Source organism: Nyctereutes procyonoides, unplaced genomic scaffold, assembly GCF_905146905.1.
Source record: "Nyctereutes procyonoides isolate TBG_1078 unplaced genomic scaffold, NYPRO_anot_genome, whole genome shotgun sequence".
NCBI lineage: Eukaryota > Metazoa > Chordata > Mammalia > Carnivora > Canidae > Nyctereutes > Nyctereutes procyonoides.
The window spans coordinates 67,834,815-67,861,845 of NW_026575051.1; the positions used below are offsets into that span (position 1 = coordinate 67,834,815).

Sequence of the window (27,031 nt, forward strand, 5' to 3'; positions counted from 1 at the left end):
TTTAATAACACCTGTGGGTGTGAAGGCCTGGCTGGACACCCTAACTAAGCTAATAAGGTTATGGGTCCCAAGAATATTTAGCTGTCGTGACACGTCGGTAAGAAGACCTGTGGCCGAGGGGCGCCTGGGTGGCTCAGTTGGTTAAGTGGCCGCCTCTTGATTTCGGCTTCGGTTACGATCTTGAGGTTGTGGGATCGATCTTGAGGTTGTGGGATCGAGCCCTTCATCAGGCTCCTCTCTCTGCAGGGAGTCTCCTTGAGATTTTCTCTCCCCCACCCTCTGCCCCACCCCCTGCTTGCATTCTCTCTCTTCTGTGTGTGTCTCTCTAAAATAAGTAAATCTTAAAAAATAAAAACAAAACAGGAAGAAGACATGTGGGCTGAGAGTTCACACACCTGGCCTGGGGAGTCTCTGCTCAGGTACCACACAAAGGATGGCCTTCCTTGGACCCGACCAAATAGCTAAGATAAACGGAGCCCACGAGCAATAAAAGGGTGAGAAATAGCAAGAGCACATAACTTTTTAATGGATAGTATACGTATGCAGTAATTAGGTAGTACAAAGGTAAATTAAAAAGAAGATCTTTTTGCTCGGTTGAAGGGGAATGGAATGGTGTAATGTATGCAAAATATGCAACAGGGGAAAATGCAGTTTTTATAGATACCAAGAAGTTGCCTATAATTAAGAAGAAAGTGAGGAAGTTGGAAGATCAGAACGAGTATGAATCCCGCTGCCTTTGGAAGGATGTCACTTTCAACTTAAAAATCAGAGACATTGATGACATTGATCAGAGACAACGATTTGCCCTTAAAGCAATCATTCTTTTTTTTTTTTTAATTTATTTTATTTGAGAGAGACAGAGTGAGAGCAGAGGAAAAGAGAGAGAGAAAGAGAGAATCTTCCTCAGAATCTGCACTGAACAGGGAGCCTGACATGGGGCTCAACTCCACGACCCTGAGACCATGACCTGAGCTGAAGCCAAGAGTCAGACACTCAACTGACTGAGCCACCCAGGCGCCCCTAACCAACCATCCTTACTGTCATTTCTGTGCGTCTTCTAGAGATATCTGTGTACATACAAAAAGGTGCTTATATGTACATATATACAATGAATATAAATTAATATATTCTATAATTCTGTATTAAGTAATTGATCTGTAACATTGTATTAGTTGTAGGTGTACGACATAACGATGTATGTATGCATCGTAAAATGATCACCTCTATAGGTTTAGATCATCCGTCACCATATTTGGTCATAAATATTTTTTTCATGCAATGAGAACTTTTAAGATTTACTGTCTTAGCTGGGACGCTTGGGTGGCTCAGTGGTTGAGCGTCTGCTTTTGGCTCAGGGCATGATCCCAGGGTCCTGGGATTGAATCCCACATTGGGCTTCCCGCCAGGAACCTGCTTCTCCCTCTGCCTGTGTCTGTGTGTCTCTCTGTGTCTCTCATGAATAAATAAATAAAGTCTAAAAAAAAAATTTACTCTCTTAGCAACTTTCAAATATACAATACGGTATAGTTAACTATAGTTAACAATACTATCTATCCTTGGGACATTTTTTTTTAACTAAAAGTTTGTGCTCTTTGACCCCCTTCCCTCACTCTGTCTACCCCCTACCCCTCACCCCTAATAGCCGTCAATCTGTTCTATCTAGAAGTTCAGGTTTGTTGTTTTAATTTTTTTTTAATTAAATTTTTGAGGGACACCTGGGTGGCTCAGCGGTTGAGCATCTGCCTTTGGCTCAGGTCGTGATCCTGGAGTCCCGGGATCAAGTCCCACATCAGGCTCCCTGCATGGAGCCTGCCTCTCCCTCTGCCTGTATCTCTGCCTGTCTCTGTGTGTCTCTCATGAATAAATAAATAAAATCTTTAAAAAAGTTTTTTTGACAAATTCCACATATAAGTGATTTGTCCTACAGCATATGTCTTTTCCCGTCTGACTTATTTCACTTACCATGGTGCCCTCAAGTTCGTCAGCGTATCACATGGCATCGTTTCCTGTGCTCGTTGGCCATCTTATTGTGTTCTTTGGAAAAAATATCCAGATCCTCTGCCCGTTTTTTAAATTGGATCTTTTTCTTTTTTGCTTTTTTATTGGGTTGAGTTCTTAATATATTTTGGGTATTAACCCCTTATCAGATATATGGTTTGCAAATACTCTCACTTAATAGATGATCTTTCTAGTTTGCTTAAGATTTCCCTTGTGGGGATGCCTGGGTGGCGCAGCGGTTTGGCGCCTGCCTTTGGCCCAGGGCGCGATCCTGGAGACCCGGGATCGAATCCCACGTTGGGCTCCCAGTGCATGGAGCCTGCTTCTCTCTCTGCCTCTCTCTGTGACTATCATAAATAAATAAATAAAATAAAAATAAAAAAGATTTTTTTAAAAAAAAGGGATCCCTGGGTGGCGCAGTGGTTTGGCGCCTGCCTTTGGCTCAGGGCGCGATCCTGGAGACCCGGGATCGAATCCCATATCAGGCTCCCGGTGCATGGAGCCTGCTTCTCCCTCTGCCTGTGTCTCTGCCTCTCTCTCTCTCTGTGTGTGACTATCATAAATAAATAAATTAAAAAAATTAAAAAAAAAAAAAAAAGATTTCCCTTGTGTTTGATATAGTCCCTCTTGTTTATTTTTGGTTTTGGTGTCAAATGTAAGAAATCATCACCAACACTGATGTCTAGGAGCTTATCACCCTTTTTTTTTTTTTTTTCTAGGCATTTTATGGTTTCAGGTCTTTGAAACCATACGGTTAAAGTTTTTTTTTGTTAAGATTTTTTTTTTTTAAAGATTGTATTTATTTGTTCATGAGAGACACACAGAGAGAGGCCGAGACATAGGCAGAGGGAGAATTTTGAGTTGATTTTGTGTATGGTGTAAGGCGGTGGTCCGGTTTCCTTCTTTTCCATGTCACTGTCCAGTTTTGTCAACACCATCTATTCAAGAGCCTCTTCTTCCTCCACTGTATCTTCTTGGCTCCTTTGTTTTGAATTACTTGATAATATATGTGTGGGTTTTTTTTCTAGGCTCTTTATTCTATTCCATTGATCTATGTCTGATTTTGTGCCAATATAGTGTTTTGATTAATCTAGCTTTGTAAAATAGTTTGAAATCAGGGAATCTGATGCCTCTGGCTTCGTTTTTCTTTCCAAAATTTCTTTGGCTACTTATGGTTCCATAAAAATTTTAGGATTCTGGGGGATCCCTGGGTGGCGCAGCAGTTTGGCGCCTGCCTTTGACCCAGGGCGCGATCCTGGAGACCTGGGATCAAATCCCACGTCAGGCTCCTGGTGCATGGAGCCTGCTTCTCCCTCTGCCTGTGTCTCTGCCTCTGTCTCTCCCTGTGTGACTATCATAAATAAATAGAAATTTAAATAAAAATAAAATTTAAAAAATATTTTAGGATTCTTTTGTTCTAGTCCTGTGAGAAATGCCATATCTGGAATTCTGATAGAGATGGCACTGAATTCTAGATTACTTTCCGAATTATGAACATTTTAACAATATTAATTCTTCTGATCCATAAGCATGAAATATCTTTCCATTTATTTTGTCTTTTTCATTTTGTTTCATCAACCTCATATAGCTTTCAGAGTACAGGTCTTTCACCTCCTTGGTTAAAAAATTTGTTTTTTAAATATTTATTTTGGGACGCCTGCGTGGGTCAGTGGTTGACTGTCTGCCTTCAGCTTGGGTTGTGATCCTGGGGTCCCGGGATCGAGTCCCACATCGGGCTCCCCGCACGGAGGCTGCTTTTCCCTCTGCCTGTGTCTCTGCCTCTCTCTCTGTGTCTCTCATGAATAAATATATAAAATCTTTAGAAATAAATAAAGATTTATTTGGGGCAGCTGAGTAGCTCAGTTGGTTAAATGTCTGCCTTCATCTGGGGTCATGATCCCAGGGTTCTGGGATCAAGCCCTGCATTGGGCTCCCAGCATAGTGGGGAGCCTGCTCCTCCCTCTCCCTCTGCCTGCCTCTCCCCCATTTGTGCTCTCTCTGTCAAATTAAAAACTAAATTTTTTTTTTTTGTTTATTTGAGAAAGACTGTGCACACAAGCAGGGGGAGGGACAGAGGGAGAGACCATTGAAACAGACTCACCGCTGAGCACGAAACCCAACACGGGCTCCATCCCAGGACCCGATATCATGACCTTAGCCCAAAGTGAGAGGTGCTTGACCAACTGAACTGCTCAGGCACCGCCTCCTTGGTTAAATTTATTCCTAGGTATTTTATTCTTTTTGGTGCAGTTGTAAATGGGATTACTTTCTTAATTTCTTTTTCTGGAAGTTCATTATTAGTGTGTAGAAATGTTTACATTTAGTTCATTTACATTAAATTATAGCTCATTAACTACAATAAGTAGTTATTGGTAGGTATGTACTTACTGCGATCTTGTTAGTTGTTCTCTGTTTTGTAATTTCTTTGTTTCTTTCTTTGTGATTTGATAAATTTCTGTAGTGGTATCCTTAGATTCCATTTTTATTTTTTTATTTTTATTTTTATTTTATTTTATTTTATTTTTTAAATTTTTATTTATTTATGATAGTCACACAGAGAGAGAAAGAGAGGGAGGGAGAGACACACGCAGAGGGAGAGGGAGAGGCAGGCTCCATGCACCGGGAGCCCGATGTGGGACTCGATCCTGGGTCTCCAGGATCGCGCCCTGGGCCAAAGGCAGGTGCCTAAACTGCTGCGCCACCCAGGGATCCCCCTATTTTTTTATTTTTATTTTTTATTTATTTATTTTTTTAAAGTTTTATTTTTTTATTTTTTATTTATGATAGTCACACAGAGAGAGAGAGAGGCAGAGACACAGGCAGAGGGAGAAGCAGGCTCCATGCACCGGGAGCCCGACGTGGGATTCGATCCCGGGTCTCCAGGATCGCGCCCTGGGCCAAAGGCAGGCGCCAAACCGCTGCGCCACCCAGGGATCCCTATTTTTTTATTTTTAAAAATATTTTATTTATTTATTCGTGAGACACATAGAGAGAGAGGCAGAGACACAGGCAGAGGGAGAAGCATGCTCCATGCAGGGAGCCCGATGTGGGACTTGGTCCCAGGACCCCGGGGTCACACCCTGACCGAAGGCAGGCGCTCAACCACTGAGCCACCCAGGCATCGTCCCTAGATTCCTTTTTTAAAAGTTTGTATTTATTTATTTGAGAGAGACAGAGCAGGGGGAGGATAAAGGGAGACGGAGAGGCAGAGAATCTCAAGCAGACTCTTCACTGAGTGCAGAGCCCCACGGGGGGCTTGATGTCACAACCCTGAGATCATGACATGAGCCCGAAACCAAGAGTTGGATGCCTACCTCACTGAGCCACGCAGGCACCTTAGATTCCTTTTGCATAAAATAGGTTTTTGCTTATGATTACCATGAAGCTTACATAAAACACCTTATATTTGTAAGTCTATTTAAAATTGATAACTTCAGTTTGAATGCATATTTTTTTAAAGATTTTATTTATTCATGAGAGACACAGAGAGAGGCAGAGACACAGGCAGAGGGAGGAGCAGACTCCTCGCAGGGAGCTGGATGTGGGACTCAATCCCTGGATCAGGGTCACGCCCTGAGCTGGAGGTAGACACTCAACCGCTGAGCCACCCAGATGTCCCCAAATGCATATTTTTTTAATGGTTTTATTTTAATTATCCAGTGCTCATCACAAGTGCACTCCTTAATACCCATCACCTATTCCATCCACCTCCCCTCTGGTAACGAACATGTTAGTCTCTATAGCAGAGAGTCTGTTTCTGGTTTGCTTCTTTCTCTTTTTCCCCTTTGCTCAGTTGTTTTGTTTCTTAAGCTCCACATATGAGTGAAATCATATGGTATTTGTCTTTCTCTGACTGACTTTATTTAGCATTGTACTCTAGCTCCACCCAAGTTGTTCCAAATGGCAAGATTTCATTCTTTTTGATGGCTGAGTAATATTCCATCGTGTATCCATCCATCAGTTGATGGACACTTGAGTTGCTTCCATATCTCGGCTATTATAAATAATGCTGCTATAAACATAGAAGTGCATATATCCCTTTGAATTAGTGTTTTTCTATTCTTCGGGTAAATATCCACTAGTGTGACTGGGGGATCGTAGGGTAGTTCTGTTTTTAACTTTTTTTTTAAATTTTTATTTATTTATGATAGTCACAGAGACAGAGAGGCAGAGACACAGGCAGAGGGAGAAGCAGGCTCCATGCACCGGGAGCCCGACGTGGGACTCGATCCCGGGTCTCCAGGATCACACCCTGAGCCGAAGGCAGGCGCCAAACTGCTGCGCCACCCAGGATCCCTGTTTTTAACTTTTTGAGGAACCTCCATGTTGTTTTCCACAGTGGCTGCACCAGTTTGCATTCCCACCAACAGTGCACGAGGGTTCCTTTTCCTCCATATCCTCGCCAACACCTGCTTCTTGTGTTGTTGATTTTAGCCATTCTGACAAGTGTGAGGTAATATTTCATTGTAGCGTTTTGTTTTTGTTTTTTGGCGGGCAGCGAAGTAAAGTTTATTGAGCAATATCAAGGTTTATTGAGTGATAATACAAAGCTCCTAAAGAGGGAGGGGACGGAGCAGGTTGCCCCTCATTGTTCTTTTGATTTGCATTTCCCTGATGATGAGTGACGTTGAGCATCTTTTCATGTGTCTGTTGGCCATCTGGGTGTCTTCTTTGGAGGCATGTCTGTTCATGTCTTCTGCTCAATTTTTAATTGGATTATTTGTTTTTTGGGTCTTGCATTCTTTATAAAGTTGGATACTAACCAATGATGGGATATGTCATTTGCAAATATTTTCTTTCATCGTGTAGTTAGCCTCTTAGTTTTGTTGATTGTTTCCTTTGCTGTGCAGAAGCTTTTTATTTTGATGTAGTCCCAGTAGTTTATTTTTGCTTTTGTTTCTCTTGCTTCGTGGGACTGATCTAGAATAAAATTGCTACAGCTGATGTCAGAGAAATTACTGCCTGTGCTCTCTCTGGGATTTTTATGGTTTCAGGTTTCACATTTAGGTCTTTAATGTGTATGGTATAAAAAAGTGGTTCAGTTTTATTCTTTTGCAGTTGCTGTCCAGTTTTCCCATTGTTGAGGATACTGTCTTTTCCCCCATTGGATATTCTTTCCTGCTTTGTCAATTGCACCATATAATTTTGAGTTTATTTCTGGGTTTTCTGTTCTGCTCCATTGATCTCTGCGTCTATTTTTGTGCCAGTACCATACTGTCTTGATGACTACAGCTTTATAATATAACTTGAAGTCTAGAATGTGATACCTCCATCTTTGCTCTTCATTTTCTTTTTTTTTTTTTAATGTTTTGAGTTTCTATTTAAATTCTAGTTAGTTAATATGTAGTGTAATATTCAGTTAAGGAGTAGAATTTAGTGATTTATCACTTACATATAACACCCAGTGATCATCACAACAAGTACCCTCTTTAATATCCAGCACCCTGCTTTTCTTTTTCTTTCTTTTTTTTTTTCAGATTTTATTTATTTATTAATGAGAGACAGAGAGAGGGAGAGAGAGAGAGAGAGGCAGAGACACAGGCAGAGGGAGAAGCAGGCTCCATGCAGGGAGCCCGACGTGGGACTTGATCCCGGGACTCCAGGATCACATTCTGGGCTGAAGGCAGGCGCTAAACCGCTGAGCCACCCAGCCATCCCCTGCTTTTCTTTTTCAAGATACCTTTGGTTATTCCGGATCTTTTGTGGTTCCATACAAATTTTAGGGTTATTTCTTCTAGTTCTATGAGAAACACTCTTGGTATTTGATAATTTGACATTAATTGTGTAGATTGCTTTGGGTAGTATAGACTTTTTAACAACATTCTTCCAAGTCATGAGCATGGAATGTCTTTCCATATCTTTGTGTCACCTTAATTTTTTTCATCATTGTTTTATAGTTTTCAGAGTACAGGTCTTTCACCTCTTTGGGTAGATTTATTCCTAGATATCTTACTATTTTTGGTCCAGTTGTACATAGGATCGTTTTCTTAATTTCTCTTTCTGGTCCTTCATTTTTAGTGTATGGGTTGGATGTATGCAATGGATTTCTGAATATTGATTTTGTATTCTGTGACTACTGAATTCTTTATCAGTCCTAGCAGTTTTTTGATGGAGTCTTTTGGGTTTTCTACAGATAGTGTCATGTCGTCTGCAAACAGTGAAAGTTTTACTTCTTCATTATTTTTTTTTAATAAATTAATTTTTATTGGTGTTCAATTTACCAACATACAGAATAACACCCAGTGCTCATCCCGTCAAGTGTCCCCCTCAGTGCCCGTCACCCATTCACCCCCACCCCCTGCCCTCCTCCCCCTCCACCACCCCTAGTTCGTTTCCCAGAGTTAGGAGTCTCTATGTTCTGTCTCCCTTTCTGATATTTCCCACACATTTCTTCTCCCTTCCCTTATATTCCCTTTCACTATTATTCATATTCCCCAAATGAATGAGAACATACACTGTTTGTCCTTCTCCGATTGCCTTACTTCACTCAGCATAATACCCTCCAGTTCCATGTACTTCTTCGTTATTAACTTGAATGCCTTTTATTTCTTTTTGTTGTCTGATTGCTGCGATAGGACTTCCAGTACTCTGTTGAATAAAAGTGATGAGAATGGACACCCTTGTCTTGTTCCTGACCTTAGGGGAAAGGCTCTCAGTTTTCCCCCCATTAAGGATTATGTTGGGGGATCCCTGGGTGGCGCAGGGGTTTGGCGCCTGCCTTTGGCCCAGGGCGCGATCCTGGAGACCCGGGATCGAATCCCACGTCAGGCTCCCGGTGCATGGAGCCTGCTTCTCCCTCTGCCTGTGTCTCTGCCACTCTCTCTCTCTCTCTCTGTGACTATCATAAAAAAAAAAAAAAAGGGATTATGTTGGCTGTGGCCTTTTCCTAGATGGCCTTTATTATGTTGAGGTATGTTCCCTCAAAACCTACTTTTGTTGAGGGTTTTTTTTAATTTTTGTTTTGTTTTATAATGAATGAGTGTTGTACTTTGTCAAATGCTTTTTTTTTTGCATCTATGGAAATGATCAAATGGTTCTTATTGTGATATATTATTGATTGACTTGCAAATATTGAGCTTTTCTTATAACCCAAGAATAAATCCCACATGACAGGGGTGAATGATTTTTAAAAAAATGTACTGTTGGATTTGGTTTGCTAATACTTTGTGGAGGATTTTTGAGTCTATGTTTACCAGAGATATTGTTCTAAAGTTGTCTTTTTTTGGTAATGTCTTTATCTGGTTTTGGTATCAGGGTAATGCTGGCCTCATAGAATGCACTTGGAGCTTCATCTTCTATTTTCTGGAATAGTTTGAGAAGAGTAGGTATTAGCTCTTTAAATGTTTGTAGAATTTGGCTATGAAGCCATCTGTCCTGGACTTTTGTTTGATAGGAGTTTTTTGATTACTGATTCGATTTCTTTGCTGGTAATTGGTCTGTTCAAATTTTCTATTTCTTCCTGTTTCAGTTTTGGTAGGTTATGTGTTTCTAGGAATTTATCCCCTTCTGGGTTGTCCAGTTTCTTGACATATAGTTCTTCCTCATACTCTCTTATAATTGTATTTCCGTGGTGTTGGTTATTTCCCCTCTCATTTGTGGTATTATTTATTTGGGTCCTTTCTCTTTTTTTTTTGATAAGTCTGTCTAGAGGCTTATCAGTTTTATTGATTTTTTTCCCAAAGGATCAGCTTCTGCTTTCATTGATCTGTTCTTTTGTTTTTTTAGTGATATATAATTTATTTCTGTTGTAATATTTATTATCTCCTTCCTTCTGCTGGTATTAGGTTTTGTTTATTTTTTTCCTAGATCCTTTAGGTGTAAGGTTGGGTTGCTTATATGAGATTTTTCTTGCTTCTTGATGTAAGTCTGTATTGCTACAAACCTCCCTCTCAGAGCTGCTTTTGCTCTATCTTAAAGGCTTTCAACTGTTGTTTTCATTTTCCTTTGTTTTCATGTACTTTAAAATTTCTTCTTTTATTTCCTGGCTGATCCATTTATTGTTTAGTAGCATATTATTTAACCTCCATGTATTTGTGGTCTTTCCAGATTTTTTCTTGTGGTTGACCTCTAGTTTAATGGTATTGTGGCCAAAAAAGGTGCGTGGTATGACTTTTCTCTGTCTTCTTCTGGGATTCCTGTAATACAAATGTTATTATCTTTGATGGAGTCACTGAATTCCTTAAGTCTAATCTCATCTTGTATAATTCTTTTTTCTCTCTTTTGTGCAGCTTGATTATTTTCCATTACTCTGGCTTCTAAGTCAATAATCAGTTCTTCTGCATCTTCCAGGCTGTTGTTCATTCCTCAAGGACGTTTCTTTTTTCACTTATTAAGCCCTTTATCTCTGCTATATTATTCCTTATCTTGGTGTTGCTGGTCTCACTCTTCTTTTCTCAAGTCCGGTGAGTCCCCTTATTATTATTGCTTCAAATTCTTCATCAGGCGTGTTACTTATATCTGTTTCACTTAGATCTCTGGCTGTGGCCTTCCCTGTTCTTTCATTTGGGACAAACTCCTGTGTTTTCTTATTATGTCTAAGTCTCTGTGCCCATTTTTATGTGTTGGGAAAGTCCACTACATCTCCTGTTCTTGATGGTAATGGCTTTGTGAAGAAGAGGTGCTGTAGTGCCCTGCAGTGTGGTGTCCCCCATTCTCCAGGCCCTGCCACTTGTGGGAGTGTCTGTAATGTGTGCTGTGTACTTTCTGCTATTGTGTCCTGGCTGCTTTATCCTTCAGGCCCGTTATCTGCAGGGGCGCTCTTTTGCTCTTTGCCTGCTGTGGGCAGTGTTTGGTTCTTGGTATGAATGTGGCAAATTTTAATTAGATGTGCTCTGGTCTCCTTGTGAAATGAGACCCGTCGCCACTGCCACTAGAACTAAAGCCTCTCAAAACCCCCAGGTTGGGAGAGGTGGTGTTGGGAGGGGTTTGGGCTGGTCTTCGTGGGGAGAGGGCCCACCATGCTGGGACTGAAGCAAGCATAACTGAGAATCTTAAGGTGGTTCTTCTGGAGTGCAGTGGGGCAGAGGTTGGCATAAGCAAGTTAGATAGTGAGCGTTGGTCCTCCCTGCACTGGTTCCCTCAGGTGTCTCTGTTTATGCTGAGGGGCAAGGGGAGGAAATAGCACCTGGCAGTTCTGTTATTCTTGGAGGCATCTCACCATAAATGCTCCCTCTCTGGGACATGCTCTGAAATGAGCAACTAACCTTCCCCCTGTGTCCCATAGGTGCTCTTTAGATTGCTGTTTCCACACTGCACGTCTGTGGGCTGTTTGCTTAGTGCTTTCTCCAAGGGCAGCTCCAATGTCCTCCAAGCTCTTCCAGGGCCAAGCATGATTTATTTATTTATTTATTTATTTATTTTTTTTTATTATTTATTTGCTTGCTTGCTTGCTTGCTTGCTTGCTTGCTTACTTACTTACTTACTTACTAGAGAGAGGCAGAGACATAGGCAGAGAGTGGAGAAGCAGGCTCCATGCAGGGAGCCCAAAGTGAGACCTGATCCCGCGACTCTAGGATTATGGCCTGAGCCCAAGGCAGATGCTCAACCACTGAGCCACCCAGGTGTTCCACATGATGTCCTTTAAAACTCCAGGCTTTAAGACCCACTGGTGGGATCCCTGGGTGGCGCAGTGGTTTGGCACCTGCCTTTGGCCCAGGGCGCGATCCTGGAGACCCGGGATCAAATCCCACGTCGGGCTCCCGGTGCATGGAGCCTGCTTCTCCCTCTGCCTGTGTCTCTGCCTCTCTCTCTCTCTCTCTCTCTCTCTCTCTCTGTGACTATCATAAATTAAAAAAAAAAAAGACCCACTGGTTTCAAGAATTCATGAAATTCAGGTTCTCTTGCGTTCTAAGACCATTCCTATGGCGATGTTTTTCCCATGCACTTCCCCATGTGCTAAACTGTCTCTTGCCCTTTTCTCCAGCCATGGCTCCTCCCCGCTGCAGTGGCTATGATCCATTTCTCTCCCAAGCTGTGTCCCCACATTTCCTACTTTTCTTTAGTGTGGCCTCTTCTTCACCTTTAGTTGTGGCGTTTGTCCTCTCAATCTTCAGATCGGTTTCTGGGGGTATTTAGGATGACTTGTTAGTTATCTAGTTGTATCTGCAGGATGAGGTGAGCCAGTGTCCTCCTACTCTGCCACCATCTTCCATGGGAGTGTCATTTGAATTCATTTTAGAGCTCTCTATTTTTACTCTTCCCCACCCCACATTTTGTTTTTTTTATTTTTATTTTTTTAATTTTTTTTTTTTTAAATTTATGATAGTCACACACAGATAGAGAGAGAGAGGCAGAGACACAGGCAGAGGGAGAAGCAGGCTCCATGCACCGGGAGCCCGACGTGGGATTTGATCCCGGGTCTCCAGGATCGCGCCCTGGGCCAAAGGCAGGCGCCAAACCGCTGCGCCACCCAGGGATCCCCCACATTTTGTTTTTGATGTCACAATTTAAATCTTTTTATCATGTGTATCCGGTAACAAATCATTATAGTTCTGATTATTTTTTTAACATTTCTTGGAAGGTTGGTCTAGTGGTATTGACTCATTCAGCTTTTGCTTGTCGGGAGGACTCCTATCTCTCATTCAGTTCTGAAGGTCAGCTTTGCTGGGTAGAGTATTCCTGTATGGCAGTTTGTTCTTTCAGCACTTTGAGTGTATCATGCCACTCCCTTTTGGCCTGATGAAACTGCTGATAGTATTAATGGTGTGTCCTTATACACAAGTTTTTCTCTTGCTGCTTTTCAGATCCTCTCCTTTTCTTTAACTTTTGACAATTTGATTTTAATGTGTCTTGGTGTGGGATTTGTTTATATTCATCTTACTTGGAGCTCTCTGGGATTCCTGGATTTGGATATCTGTCTCCTTCCCCAGGTTAAGGAAGTTTTCAGCTATTGTTTCTTCAAGTGAGTTTTCTACTCCTTTCTCTCTCTCTTCTCTTTCTGAGGCTCCTATACTGCAAATATTGGTCCTCCTGATGTTTCCTAAGTCTCATAAACTATCTTCATTGTTTTAAATTCTTTTTTTTCCTAATTCCTTTTTCTTTTTGTTACTCTGATTGGTTGAATTGCACTGCCATGTCTTTGAACTCACTGGTCCTTTATTCGGCTTCACCTAGTCTGTTATTGAACCCCTCTAAGAGTATTTTTTCAGTTCAGTTATTGTGCTCTTCAGCTTTGTGACTTCTGTTTGGTACTTTCTTACATTTTGTATCTTTTTGTTGAAATTTTCTCTTTGTTTATGCATTGCTCTTTTGACCTTGGTGAGAGCATCTTTATGACTTATTTTAACTTTTTATCAGGTAAATCATTTATCTCTGTTTCATTAAGACCTTTTTCTGGGGTTTTATCTTGTTCTTTGTTAGTAACATATTCCTCTGATAATTCATTTTCTTTGGCTCTCTGTGTTGGTTTCTAGATAAAACAACCACCTCTTATCTTAAAGGAGTAATTTCCTACAGGAAATGAACTTTATCGTTCATTTAATCCTTCCTAGCTCTTGGTTGTGTCTCAGATAATCCATGGTGTTATATTTGTTTCAGGTGTACAATATAGTGATTCAGCAATTCTATACATTAGTCACTGCTCATCATAAGCGTAATTTTAATCTCCTTTACCTATTTCACCCATCCCTCTACCAGTTTGTTCCCCTCTGGTAACCAGCATTTTGTTCTATATATTTAAGAGTCTGTTTTTTTGACTTCTCTTTTTTTTCTTAAATTCCACATATGAGTGAAATCATAGGTATTTGTCTTTGACCTATTCACTTAACATTATACCCTCTAGATCCATCCATGTCATTGCAAATGGTAATATTTTATTCTATTTTAGTGACTGAATAACATTTCATTGGACACTTGGGCTGCTTCTGCAATTTGGCTATTGTAAATAATGCTGCAATAAACATAGAGCTGCATATATCTTTTTGAATTTGTGTTTCATCTTCTTTGGGTACATACCCAGTAGTGGAATTACTGGATCATAATTCTATTTTTAACTTTCTGAGGAACTTCCATACTTCCACAGTGGCTGCACCAATTTGTATTCCCACTAACAGTGTTTGAGGATTCCTTTTCCCCCACATCTTTACCAACACTTGTTTTTTGTATTTTTGATTTTAGCCGTTCTGACAGGAGTCAGGTGATATGTCATTATGGTTTTGATTTGCATTTCCCTCATGATAATGATGTTGAGCATCTTTTCATGTGTCTGTTGGCCATCTGGCTGTCTTCCTTGGAGAAATGTCTGTTCATGTCTTTTGCCCATTTTAAAAATTGGATTATTTGTTTTTTGAGTTGTATATAGTCTTTATATACTTGAATACTAGCCCTTGATGGGATATATCATTTGTAAATGTCTTCTCCTATTCAGTAGGTTGTCTTTTAGTTTTGTTGATTGTTTCCTTTGCTGTGTAGCTTTTTATTTTGATGTAGTCCCAATAGTTCATTTTTGATTTTGTTTCTCTTACCTCGAGAGACCTATCTAGAAAGAGTTTGCTATGACCAGTGTTGGAGAAATTACTGCCTGTGTTGTTTCCTAGGATTTTTATGGTTCCAGGTCTTATATTTTGCATTTTACTCCATTTTGTGTTTATTTTTGTGTATGGCATAAGAAAGTGGTCCAGTTTCATTCTTTTGCGTGTTGCTTCCAGTTTTCCCAACAGCATTTGTTGAAGAGACTGTATTTTTCCCATTGCATATTCTTGCCTCCTTTGTAGAAGATTAACCATATAACCAAGGATTTATTTCTGGGCTCTCTATTCTGTTCTCTTGATTTATGTGTCTATTTTTTGTGCCAGTACCATACTGTTTTGATTACTACAGCTTCATAGTATGTCTTATAGTCTGGAATTGTGATACCCCCAGTTTTGTTCTTTTTGAATGTTGCTTTGGCTGTTTGAGGTCTTTTTTGGTTCCATACAAATTTTAGGATTACTTATTCTAGTTCTGTGAAAAAATGCTATTGGTATTTTGATAGAGATTTTTATTAAATCTGTAGATTATTTTGGGTAGTACGGGTATTTTAACAATATTTGTTCTTCTAATCCATGAGCGTGGGATATCTTTTTATTTGTGTCATCTTCAATTTCACTAGTGTTTTATAGTATTCAGAGTACAGGTTTTTTTTTACCTCCTCGGTTAAGTTTTTTCCTAGGTTTTAATTGTTTTTGGTTCAATTGAAAGTGGGATTGTTTTCTTAACTTCTCTTTCTGCTCCTTTATTATTAGTGTGTAGAAATACAATGGATTGCTGTATATTGATTTTTTATCCTGCAACCCTACTGAGTTCATTTATCAGTTCTAATAGTTTTTTGGTTGAGTTTTTAGGGTTTTATATATATAGTATCGTGTCACCTGCAAATGGTGAAAGTTCTACTTCTTCCTTACCAATTTGGATGTCTTTTTTTCCTTCTTTGTCTGATTGCTGAGGCTAGGACTTCTAGTACTTTGTTAAATAATAGTAGTGAGAGTAAACATCCCTGTCGTGCTCCTGGCCATAGGGGAATCAGTGTCAGTTTTTCACCAGGTGGGCAGTTTAAACCTTTCAACTACAGTTATTTATCAGTCATCCGAGAGTATTATGCTAGTGGTGGTTGGGTAATGTTGGGGAGCACATCAGACATGATCTCTGACTTCGTGATATATAGAATTTAATGGACAGACATCAAATGTCGGCAGCACACATTATCAACTGTAATACGAGCCAAAGCAGCACACAGTGATACAGGAACGTAGACTTGGCTTTTGGTGTTTTGCACGTTGGCAGGGTGTGGGGCAGAGGGTCTCACTTCACTGTTGAGGATGCAGACTTCCAGTTAATCTCCGTCTGGGGTGTATCTAGGTCTACCCCCATCAGTGCCCAGTGTCTCCAAGTTTAGTGCCTCTCTGGTTCTCATTTGCTATAGAGTAGGACTCACCTGTGTGTGTGTGTATGTGTGTGGGGGGTGTCACCTGGGTATGAGGAATCAAGGTGGTCCATGAGGTCTACCCGGTCCCTTTAAGTAATCGGGGTCTTCTGTTCCTAAGCTTTTCTGGAGTTCGCTAATACTGGCTTTCTTTTTTGTTGGGGTTCATTCAATAGAAGAGAGAGGCAAAAGCATCTTTATTTTATCCTCTTGAAACCAATGTCATTACTTCTCTGTCTCTCCCAATAGACTGTGACATACTTGAGGATAGCGGATTATCTTGGTATTTCTAGATGAGCAAAATTCACGGTACCTCTTAGGTTCTCAGTAAATATTGAATAACTAATACTTTAGCATTTGTGTAACTTTCCACCCATATTCCCATTCATAAGGTCTCCATCAAGTAATCAGGGCAAGTGGGATTATCCTGTTTTCAAAGAATGATTGTTTTTAAACTTCCTAATCTCTATGTCCAAATTAGTGCCTTTTCCAAGAGGTTGCATTCCCAGTAGGAATAATGAGAAAGAAGGGCATGGGTCTCCTTAGTTCTGGCCTGCTATTCCCTTGGAACCTCCCAGTCCTTTCCTCCAATGAAGGCACCTGCAACGGCATCAGTAGCAGGTTCAGGTGAGATTCAGGCAAGAAGATGGCATTTTGATTTTAAAACACCTCCTCGATCTTCCTGGTCACATTCTCTCCTCCCCAGGTATACACAGAACCTGATTTTATAAATCCGAGACATTCCCCTATTTCTGTTCTAAAGCTACTCTTGGAACTTGGCCAAAGTGACATAACAGCTGCGGGTATGGACAGGGCAACAAGACCCAGACACAGTGGGTTCAGTGCTTATGATTTCCTCCTCAGACCTTAAATGCTAGAAACCATTCATGACTGTTCCTTTAAAAAGCTATTTATTAAGCAGAACTCTGGGGCACTGATATTAGATTGCATTCACTTTTATGAAACCCCAAATGGCTAAAGGCAACGCATCTCTTCCTATCAGGGGAAATGGACAAGGGGCTATGGCATGTCCCCGGAGCGCACACCAGGCACTGGCCTCCAAGTCTTGCTGAGCCTGGGATATGTGTAGCCTAAAACTAGCTCCTGTGCACCACTGCCTTCGCGCTCCTCTGCTCCTGGCACAGCCTAATGCCATTTGCAGCCACGTTCCTTCATAAAATCAAATATGTAAACATCTTAAGAAATACTCCTCTGAAATTGAGAAGTGAACTTAAAAGCATATTTGACAAGCCCTAAAGGAATATCCCTGGTCAGTTATTACGGAAATGAAAGCGGAGTAGATGGGAAGATCGAGATGACATAGCTCTAAGAATTTCCTGCATAAAATCTAGCCCTGGAAGAGAATTTTAGGTCATCAGAGCAGCGTGCTTGGTGGCGGGGCGCGTGTACCTGCGGAGGCTGAGGGAGAGGTGGCCCCAGCCCTCATGGGACTCCACCCCTAAATGTTCTTGAACTGCCCTGAGTTCACATCTTTAGGTTTTCCCCATTGGACTGGCCTTCCTCCGACACTTAACAGAATGGAACATTCCAGGTTCAGCACCTGCCTGCCTTCCACTGCCAACCGGGTCTGCAGGGGCAGGAAGTCGCTTTTGTTAATACTTCACGTCTAGGGAAAGGCACTGGAGGGAAGATGAGGTCTTAAAAAACCTATGGGGATATTTAAGGACATTGTCACTCCAGCGTCACTCAGAGATGAAGTTTTCTTTCTGTGGCCTGGGTGAGAGAGCTGTTAACAGCTGATTGAAAAGGCAGGGAAAGGATTATGAAAGTGTGCTGCAAGCTTCTTACAAAATATTTTTTTTGGTCAAATAAGGCCAAGTTTCAACACTCATGACAGTTACTGAAACAGCGAATGAATCTCATTAAAAGGCAGTTAGGCCACAGACCGTGAGGACAGTGGCCACGGGGCGGACTTCCCACGGGAAGGGGGGGAACTGGAGCTGGGGCACACGGTCTAATAACCACTGACCAGTCTGGCTGTGCTCAGTAATGAGGAGCTCGAGAGAGGTTATTATTCTGTTGAGAAGGCCGTGGCGAGTGGGACTCCTGGCACCAGCGACTGCCGTGCAAGGGTAAGAAAATCCCAATTCTGAGGGCCAGTCCCAGGCTCCCGCACAAAATCCTTCGAAGTGGGGTTTGTCTCTGCAGAACTTTGGGGAAATATGTGCAGAAGCAAGGTAGAAGCAAGCATCTATCTCTCTGATTCTAATTTCTAGAAGCGAATTCCCCCAGTATTTGGCAGTCCTGACTTGGCAACGGAAGATCTCTTTCTGGTATATAACCAGATAAGCTTTCTTTTTTTTTTTTTTTTAAGATTTTATTTATTTATTCATGAGAGACACAGACAGGCAGAGACACAGGCAGAGGGATAAGCAGGCTCCATGCAGGGAGCCCGATGTGGGACTCGATCCCAAGACTCCAGGATCATGCCCTGGGCCAAAGGCAGACGCTCAACCACTGAGCCACCCAGGTGCCCCCAGATAAGCTTTCTATGTTAAAATAAGAACTGTTTTCTATTTAAAAAATGGGCATTTAATTTTTAAAAAGGAATAGTGTAGTTATTGCTTTCCCTCTGGAAAGTCCTGGCTTCACAATTAATTGTATCTTAATGAAAGTGCACACAGAAATAAAAAACGGATGAGAGCTGATTTTTTTCTAGACTACTTCTACTACTTTATTTAAAATCCTCAATCCTTGGGTCAGGGAATTTGCAGCATCAAAATTCAAAAAAGAGTAGGGTTAAGATGTAACCAACAGAGGCTTATAAAACAGATGGAGAATATCATAGCAAGATAAAATCACAGCCATATTTCATATTTTTATTCAACTTTAATATGGTTTCCATTATTGACTTTTAAAACAAAATGATTTCCAGTTTAGAAAACAATGCACTGACCACATAATTCCTTTTTTATTTTATACAGTTATACAAATATTCTAAATACACATTTTGTGTTCAAGATGATGGCAAATAAGATTAACTGTACAGTACATAAGGAAAGAAAATATTTTAAGCATATTTAGAAGCAATAGAAATGTCTATACAAAACAAGCAAAAATGGAATAAAATTTTTTATTTTTAAAGTATTGCAACAGGCCCACAGGTTTGTAACAAAAATGTCGTTTTGCACAGTTCCTCACAATGCCCCAGGAATAGCTAAAGCAAGACAGCGGTTTTAGAAAATAACGTTTCAAAATGCTACACATGGTACTATTGTTTGCACAGTTTGATCAAAATAACAACTCTACTTTGAGTCAAGCAAAACCTAGAGGAAATATACCTAACAACTTGAAAATCATCTGTATAAAATTCATTGCACATTATTTTACTCAGTTGTTTGAAAAGTAAAAAAGTGTATTTACAAAATATTTCGCAGTCAAAATTATAAAGTGAATGGGTATCTCTAAGTAACACGTCTTGATACAGACAGTTCAAGGAAAACACACGAATGTTTTTTTTTTTTTTTTTTAAAGAGGTTTTCAGTGCTCCTTCCACAGGGAAGTAAATATGATCTACTCAAATGGATTTACAAGATGTTACACTTACTGGAGCAAATTCACACATACATTATAAAAGGATGAAGAATTTGTACATTGTAAGAAGTGAGCTATTCAGAGATCAACAAGGACAATTTTTAATTCAGTTAGCATGAAAGCCTTCATAGTCTTCAGATAATAGACAGTGAACATACTTGACTCGATGAAAGTTGAGAAAGCACCATGCACAACAGTTTAGTGGTAAACACTGAAAAAAAATAGCACCTGGAATTTTGTGATATTGACAATTTAAAACTGGTCTAGTAATTGCCGGAGATATGGTGCCTTGGATAATTCTCTATTTACTCGGGAGAGTTTGAAAAGTACTGGGCAGTTGAGAGAAACACACGGGATATGTCGGTCAAAGCACCCTGTACAGTTCTTGCATATCTGAAAGTATAAGAGGAATACATAAAACAAGAGGAAAGTTCCTACGTATACGTGCTTACTGGCAGACAAATGACAATCATTACAGAAAGGTTCATTAATTTTCATCTCTGAAGCTTAGCCTACCCTGACAGATATTACAGGACCCCTTCAACAACATGGGTTTGAACTGCACAGGTCCATTATATGCGGATTGTTTTTTTTCTTTCACAGTATACTACTATAATTGTTACAATACTCTTACAAATGTCACAAAATTCTTACACTAAAATGAACTAGAAAAAAAAGTTTTTCTCTAACAACACAGTATATATAATCCATGTAACATACAAAATGTGAGTTAACTATTTATGTTCTCAGTACGGCTTCCGGTCAACAGGAGGCTATTAAGTTTTTGGGACATGAAAATTCCTATGTGGATTTTTGACTGGGAGGGGGTAATTACCCCAACCCCTATGTTGTTCAAGGGTCAATGGGATATTAAGATCATAATAAGCTACCCAATTACCATTAAAATGAGATATAAACACTATGTTTTTCACATTACTCAGATTTTTTCAGACGTCAATAAAAAAGTTATCCATTTTTCTTATTTCAGAAAAGAAAAAAAAAATGTCAGTTTGGAAAAAAACCAAAAGATAGGAAGGAATCAGAGAGTAGTAGCCTAGACCAGCAGTTCTCATACCGTGCTGTGTATATGAGCTTAAGAATATACTAACACCCAAGCCCCATCCCACCAATGAAACTCCCCAGTGAAAGAGCCTAAGGATCTGTACTTTTTAGGGCCTGTGTGATTCTGATGTTTAATATTTGATCTAAAGGTAATAAGGCAATTTTTACAGAGAAGCATTATAATGTCCTAACACAATGATCGGATTTTAAAGTCTCAAGTCACATATATATTAAAAAGATTGTAAAACATGAAAAATACTAAAAAATTAAAAAGGATATTAGTGTGGACCCAAGGGTCAAGCAAATACAGGCTGGACTTTTTATTTGAATAGTTTATCCAAGTGATTTACAAAATGGATACCAAATAGCTCTGCCTCGCCTCAAGATGATCTTCTAGGAGGGAAATCAAACACGCTCTAGGTAGTTCTCTGATCTGTATCAAAGAGCTTCTGTTTTAGAGAGGTCTCAGCATTTTTGTTCTCTGCCCCAGTATCTTCCAGTCAATTAAAGGGCACGTCTTCCTGAGCACACTGGTCACTGTATCGAGATGAAGATACTGTCCAAGACAAGTGCTGAGAAACTGTACTTACGCAGGGAGCTCTCTGAAGACTAAGGAGGCTGTTTTGCTAGAAAGCCTTTCACTAAGGAATCTATGCCAGGAGATTCCAATCTATTCCCAAATATAGAACTTCTGTATTGCAGCTCCATGTGCTGTAGCCGTAGTCAGGTGCCAGGTCAAATGGATCAATATTTATGCACTCTGTGCTTATCTGATAAACAAGCTAGGATGGAATTACTTGCCTCTTTGAATTTAACTCAATGTTTAGTGTCAAGATCCATTACTGGTGATTTAAACCCTGAGCACCCTAGCTCAATTCAGCTTTTGTTTAAAACCTGAAACACCACAACCTGGATACTTAACTTTTAGCTCATAAGGAGGTAGACATTAAAAAATAAGTCTGCTTTAGTCTTTCTTTTTGCTATCCTTTGAGAAGTTTTGAAAAAATATGAAAGTAAGCCAATCAGATGCTGTTTTTTTTTTTTTTAAGATTTTATTTACTTATTCCTGAGAGACACACAGAGAGACACAGGCAGAGAGAGAAGCAGGCTCCCTGTGGGAAGCCTGATGCGGCACTCGATCTCGGGACCCCGGGGTCACACCCTGAGCCGAAGGCAGAAGCTCAACCTCGGAGCCACCCAAGTGTCCTCAGATGCTCATTTCATTCATTTTCATTCATTCATGTTTATTATTAAAAGTGTTTAAGGTGATGAATTTTTCTGTGAGATCTGCTATGGCTGTCTATGATGAATTACTAGCTTTATAGCACTGTACTGATAAAATGTAATATTTCTAACTTTTTGAAATCTATTAAAGCTTTCTTTACAGACAAGATAGGGTCAGTTTTTTAATATTCTGTAATGCTTGGGAAAAAAAAGTTGTGTTCTATAATATTGGGTTTCAGAGTTTGATATATAATTATAAGGTTTACCTTATGTTGTTTATATCTTCTATAACTGTACTTTTTTGATCACCTGATTGTTCTTGGGCTGAGAGGCATATGAAATCTATTACTCATATTCCTATTTCTTATGTCTCCTATAATTTCTGCTTTATGAATATTTCTACAGATTATTTAGTACACAGGACATACACATTTTAATTCTCTTAAAAAACTTCAAAGTTTAAAATATCTTTTGAAAGATGATGAACCCTCCTTATTTATAAACAGCATCCCTTCTTTTAAACTGTATTTTTGGGGCACCTGGATGGCTCAGTTGGTTAAGCATCTGCCTTCGGTTAAGGTCATGCTCCCAAGGTCCTGGGATTGAGCCCCGTGTCTGGTTCCCTGCTCAGCAGGTTGCCTGTTTCTCCCTCTCCCTCTGCTGTGCCCCCCACTCCCTCTGTTTTCTCACTCCCTCCCAAACAACAAATAATATATATAAAGTCATCCTGATGAAAAGAACTGTATTTTATTTTATTTTTTTTATTTAATCCTGAGACACACAGAGAGGCAGAGACACAGGCAGAGAGAGAAGCAGGCTCCATGCAGGGAGCCCGATGTGGGACTCGATCCCAAGACCCTGGGATCACACCCTGAGCCGAAGGCAGATGCTCGACTGCTGAGCCATGCAGGTGCCCCAAAAACTGTATTTAATTTAATTTAATTAATTTATTTATTTTAAGATTTTATTTATTAATGAGAGACACAGAGAGAGAGAGGCAGAGACACACAGGCAGAGGGAAAAGCAGGCTCCATGCAGGGAGGCTGATGTGGGACTCGATCCTGGGACTCCAGAATCGGGCCCTGGGCTGAAGATGGTGCTAAACTGCTGAGCCACCCGGGCTGCCCCAACAACTGTATTTTAATATAAAATAAGACCTAATATTAACAGAGGGTTCTAGTTAAATTGATGGTGCCAACTAGTGCAGTTTATGTTACTGACGGCAGAAGATAAAAGGTCGGGGGAAGAGACCAATCACAGCCTTTGACTTCAGTGGTGCTCTGGAGGTCCTGCTCACATTTGCGCCTTGTAATAGAAGCCAACAAGAGAACTTTCTATGAGGGTTGGTTGCTATCACCAGGGCAGCAACCTATAAAACAGAAGCTGGGAACACCCAGTGACTTCAGTGGTTGCACTGACTGGAACCATGAAACTATTAAAGTGGCTGAAAACTGGTTGGTAAATCACTCCAGTGACATACTGCGGCTTCAACTATGCATTCAGCAGGAAGTTGGTCGTTCATTCAATAGATTTTTACAGACTGCCATCACGGCTGGCCTCTGCTCAGGCACAGCTGTCTCAGCAGCAGAAGAATGGCAGGGCCTCTACCCTTACTGGGCTCATCTACTGTTTAGTGGGGGAAGACAGGCATACACATCCCCACAGCAAAGCAGAAGGGGTTACAGCAAGGGCTCACTGCGGGGGGGGGGGGGGGCTTCACCTGGTCTAGGGGTTTAAGCTGATCCTCACAGATGATGATTAATGGTGGTAGAGGAAAGCAGTCTGGACAGAACGAATAGGATTTTTAAAGGCCAGAAGAGGGGAGAAATTAAAGTGTGTACAAGGACCTAAAGGACGTCAGTATGGTATGCATGGAGCGTAGTGTTAACAGGGAGACGGGTGAGCAATCTGACGGAGAGGTGGCAGGCAGGCACCAGAACGGAGACAGACGTATAAAGCATACTAAGGAGTCTGAATTTTATCAGAGAGAGAAAGCACCAGACTTGTACTTTTAAGACATCACTCTAGCTAATGTCAAGAATGGAGACAGGACGCCTGGGTAGCTCAGTGGGTTGGTTAAGCCTCTAACTCGATTTCAGCTCAGGTCATGGTCTCAGGGTCGTGAGACTGAGCCCAGGGTCAGGCTCTGCGTTCAGCAAAGAGTCTGCTTCTCTCTTCCCTCTGCCCCTCCTGTTTGCACATGTACACTCTCCTCTCTCAAAGAAATACATTTTTTTTTAAAGATTTTACTTATCTACCGATGAGACACACACACAGGCAGAGGGAGAAGCAGGCTTCATGTGGGGAGCCCGACGTGGGACTTGATCCTGGGTCTCCAGGATCATGCCCTGGGCTGAAGGAGGCACTAAACCGCTAAGCCACCCAGGCTGCCCCAATTTTTTTTTTTTTTTTTTTTTTTTTAAGAATGGAGACCATGGCAGGGGGTGTGGGTAGGAGGCTGTTGTAGTTTAGGAGCGAGAATGGCGGTTTGGACTAGGATGATAACAGAAGGGAAGAAGGAAAGTGAGGGTATTTAAGAACTACTTAGGAGGTGCAAGGGAGAGGGAAAAATCAACTTATTTCAACAAGCTAGACTTCTGTGGTTGCATCAAAATAATCATACATTTATGATTATACCTTCCTTAATGAGTCTATTTAATGGACTCTGGATGACTGGCTGTCCTCTCTAACATAAGAATTTTCTGCCGGTACAAACTGTAGCAGTTAGAACGGTGCAGGAGAAATAGTCTGTGCTTTATCAACCCTTAATCATCTATGTGATACTCAAATTCTTAAGAGCCTAGTCTCCTAAGACACGGTTTCTTTCCCCTCATTCACCTTCATGGCAGCTAAGTTTGATTAAGAAATCGTGGACTGATACTCTGTCTTGGTTCAAAGGCTTCTTTACCCTGAGGACAAGGTGCGGAGCCTGGCCTTCACACACGGGTCTGGATCACATTAGGACTGCGAGGAATGATTGTATAAAAGAATTTACAATGCTGCAGCTAGACGGGGCCTCTCGAAGAGCATTCTGATAAAACAGGCCAAAGGACAAGGACAATATTATGAAGTCCAAACTAGAATCCTGATGTCTTTATTATCAGCCTGATTCATTTCCACTAAATCACACTGCCTCTCGATTATTTTGGCTGGTTTTCAAACATTTCAATAACTTTATATATTGCTCTTCTAAAACAAGACAGAACAAAACAAACTCCACTCCAGAATTTTCTCTAGTCTTAAAGCTAAAAATGTCACATGAAATATGATGGTAGGGCAGCCCTGGTGGCTCAGCGGTTTAGTGCTGCCTTTAGCCCAGGGCCTGATCCTGGGGACCTGGGATCGAGTCCCACATCAGGCTCCCTGTATGGGGCCTGCTTCTCCCTCTGACTGTGTCTCTGCCTCTCTCTCTCACTGCATCACTCATGAATAAATAAATAAAATCTTTAAAAAAAAATATGATGGTATAAGATACAATAATCATTCCTTTAAGAATTATACTACTTTGTTCTTAAAATATGTGCTAGATAATTTTTCTTCAGATTTTCCAACTTATTCCAAGAGACTTCTGTTGCTGCTAGCTTTCCCACATTTGAAAAATCATCCTTGCCTTTTATGTCTGTATTGCAGCCTGGCTGCTCATTAGCAGTGTCACATAGGGCAAATTACTTAACCCCTCTGTGTCAGTTTGCTCATTTGTAAGAGTTCTTTGACGTAGATTAAGACTCAATCATGTTAACTATTTTCTATCTGGACTCTCAGACCTGTGAACATTCCAAGTTTATGAGGAATTCTCTCTCTCTTTTTTTTTTTATGAGGAATTCTCTAGGACAACCAGATTTTTGGGAGAATATTAAGTAGATATGATAGAGAAATTGGTATTTCCTTTAAAAAAATTCTATTATAAAAGAAATTGGATAGAACATTGTAGTTCTAAGTTTTAATAAACACAATACACTATTCCATAAAAACAAAAATAAATTATGAAACAAAACTAAAAGGCAACCTATGACATATCTGATAAAGGGTCAGTATCCAAAATCAAGCCATCTTTAAATAATTTAGTTCAATTATGATATTTTTAATATTTTAAAATTTATTAACTTAGAACCTTTATTCCACTTTTCACACCAGTTTCGTATCTCAAACTGTATCTCAAGCACTGACATTTCCCTAAAGAATCAGATTGCTTGGGATTCTTTCAAATAAGGTCATACCTTTACAAGTTGTTCCTGTTTACGTTCCAACTCTCGAATTTCTTGGTTAAGGATGACTGCAACATGCTGAGGTTGGCTCCGACATTTACTACAGATGCCATGCTGGGTTAGGTCATCACACACGGGACAGTGTAAAGTAGTGAAATATTGTGAAATAGTGCCTTTTCGCCCTTCAGGTTCACTTCGAGAGGAGCTGGTGGCTTTCTGGATCTATAAAAACAGCAATTCAGAAATAAGTCTCAGGGAGATGGGTTGAGGGACGGGTGAAATGGATGATTAGGATTAAAGACACTTATTATAATGAGCACTGAGTAATGGATAGAATTGTTGAATCACTATATATATATATATATAGTATACCTGAAACTAAAAGAATGCTGTAATGTCAACCATATTGGAATTAAAATGAAAACCTTAAAAAATGTCTGATCCAGCTTCACAGCTGAGTTGCTGTCATGCTAATTACAGGTTTACAAAACCTTTGTAAGGCATTATTTCATTCATCTAACAAATACTGAGTAGCTACTATATGTCAGGTACTGTTCTAGATAATGGGGCTACAGAAATGAACAAAATGCTTCCTTTCACAGAACTTAAGTGTTAATATCATCAGATATCTATCTATATACATATATCTATATGTATATCTATATATATATTTCTTTTGGGGAAAAAAATGGTCTGCTACTCAGTTTTTTGGTTGAGATATACAGATACATGAGATCATACAGGACACTGGAGATTAGAGAAGACAATAGTAGAAATTCAGGTTGAGAGTGGATTCTGTTTAAGACTACAAAACTGGGCGATGGAAACAAGGCAAGTAGAAGGCTAAAAATAACTTGTTAGGCAGTAGGGTGCAAAATTCAAGCAAATGTAAATGTGGAGCATTCCAAATGTCATTAGATATGTTTCACCTAAGCATTCTTCATTTGAAGTTAATCCTGGTCTTAGAGATCTGTCTTCTTTTGACACTGAAATAACATTATCATGTCGTGATTATACCCTTGGTCTTCTCTTGGTATCTTCTAATCACTTTGCATAAAAGTTACTAGGTCAGCTTCTTGCGATTGCCATT

At 40.3% G+C, this 27,031-nt stretch overlaps 1 protein-coding gene across 1 annotated transcript in view; it reads right to left on the reverse strand.

The window, feature by feature from the left end:
• Positions 1-18,709: 18,709 nt before the first annotated feature.
• REV3L (REV3 like, DNA directed polymerase zeta catalytic subunit) overlaps positions 18,710-27,031 on the reverse strand; it is a 178,899-nt gene continuing 170,577 nt past the window's right edge. The window contains 2 exon segments of the mRNA XM_055330511.1: positions 18,710-19,843; positions 25,954-26,163. Of these exon segments, the coding sequence (XP_055186486.1) occupies positions 19,703-19,843; positions 25,954-26,163 (351 nt within the window). The 3' untranslated portion in view covers positions 18,710-19,702.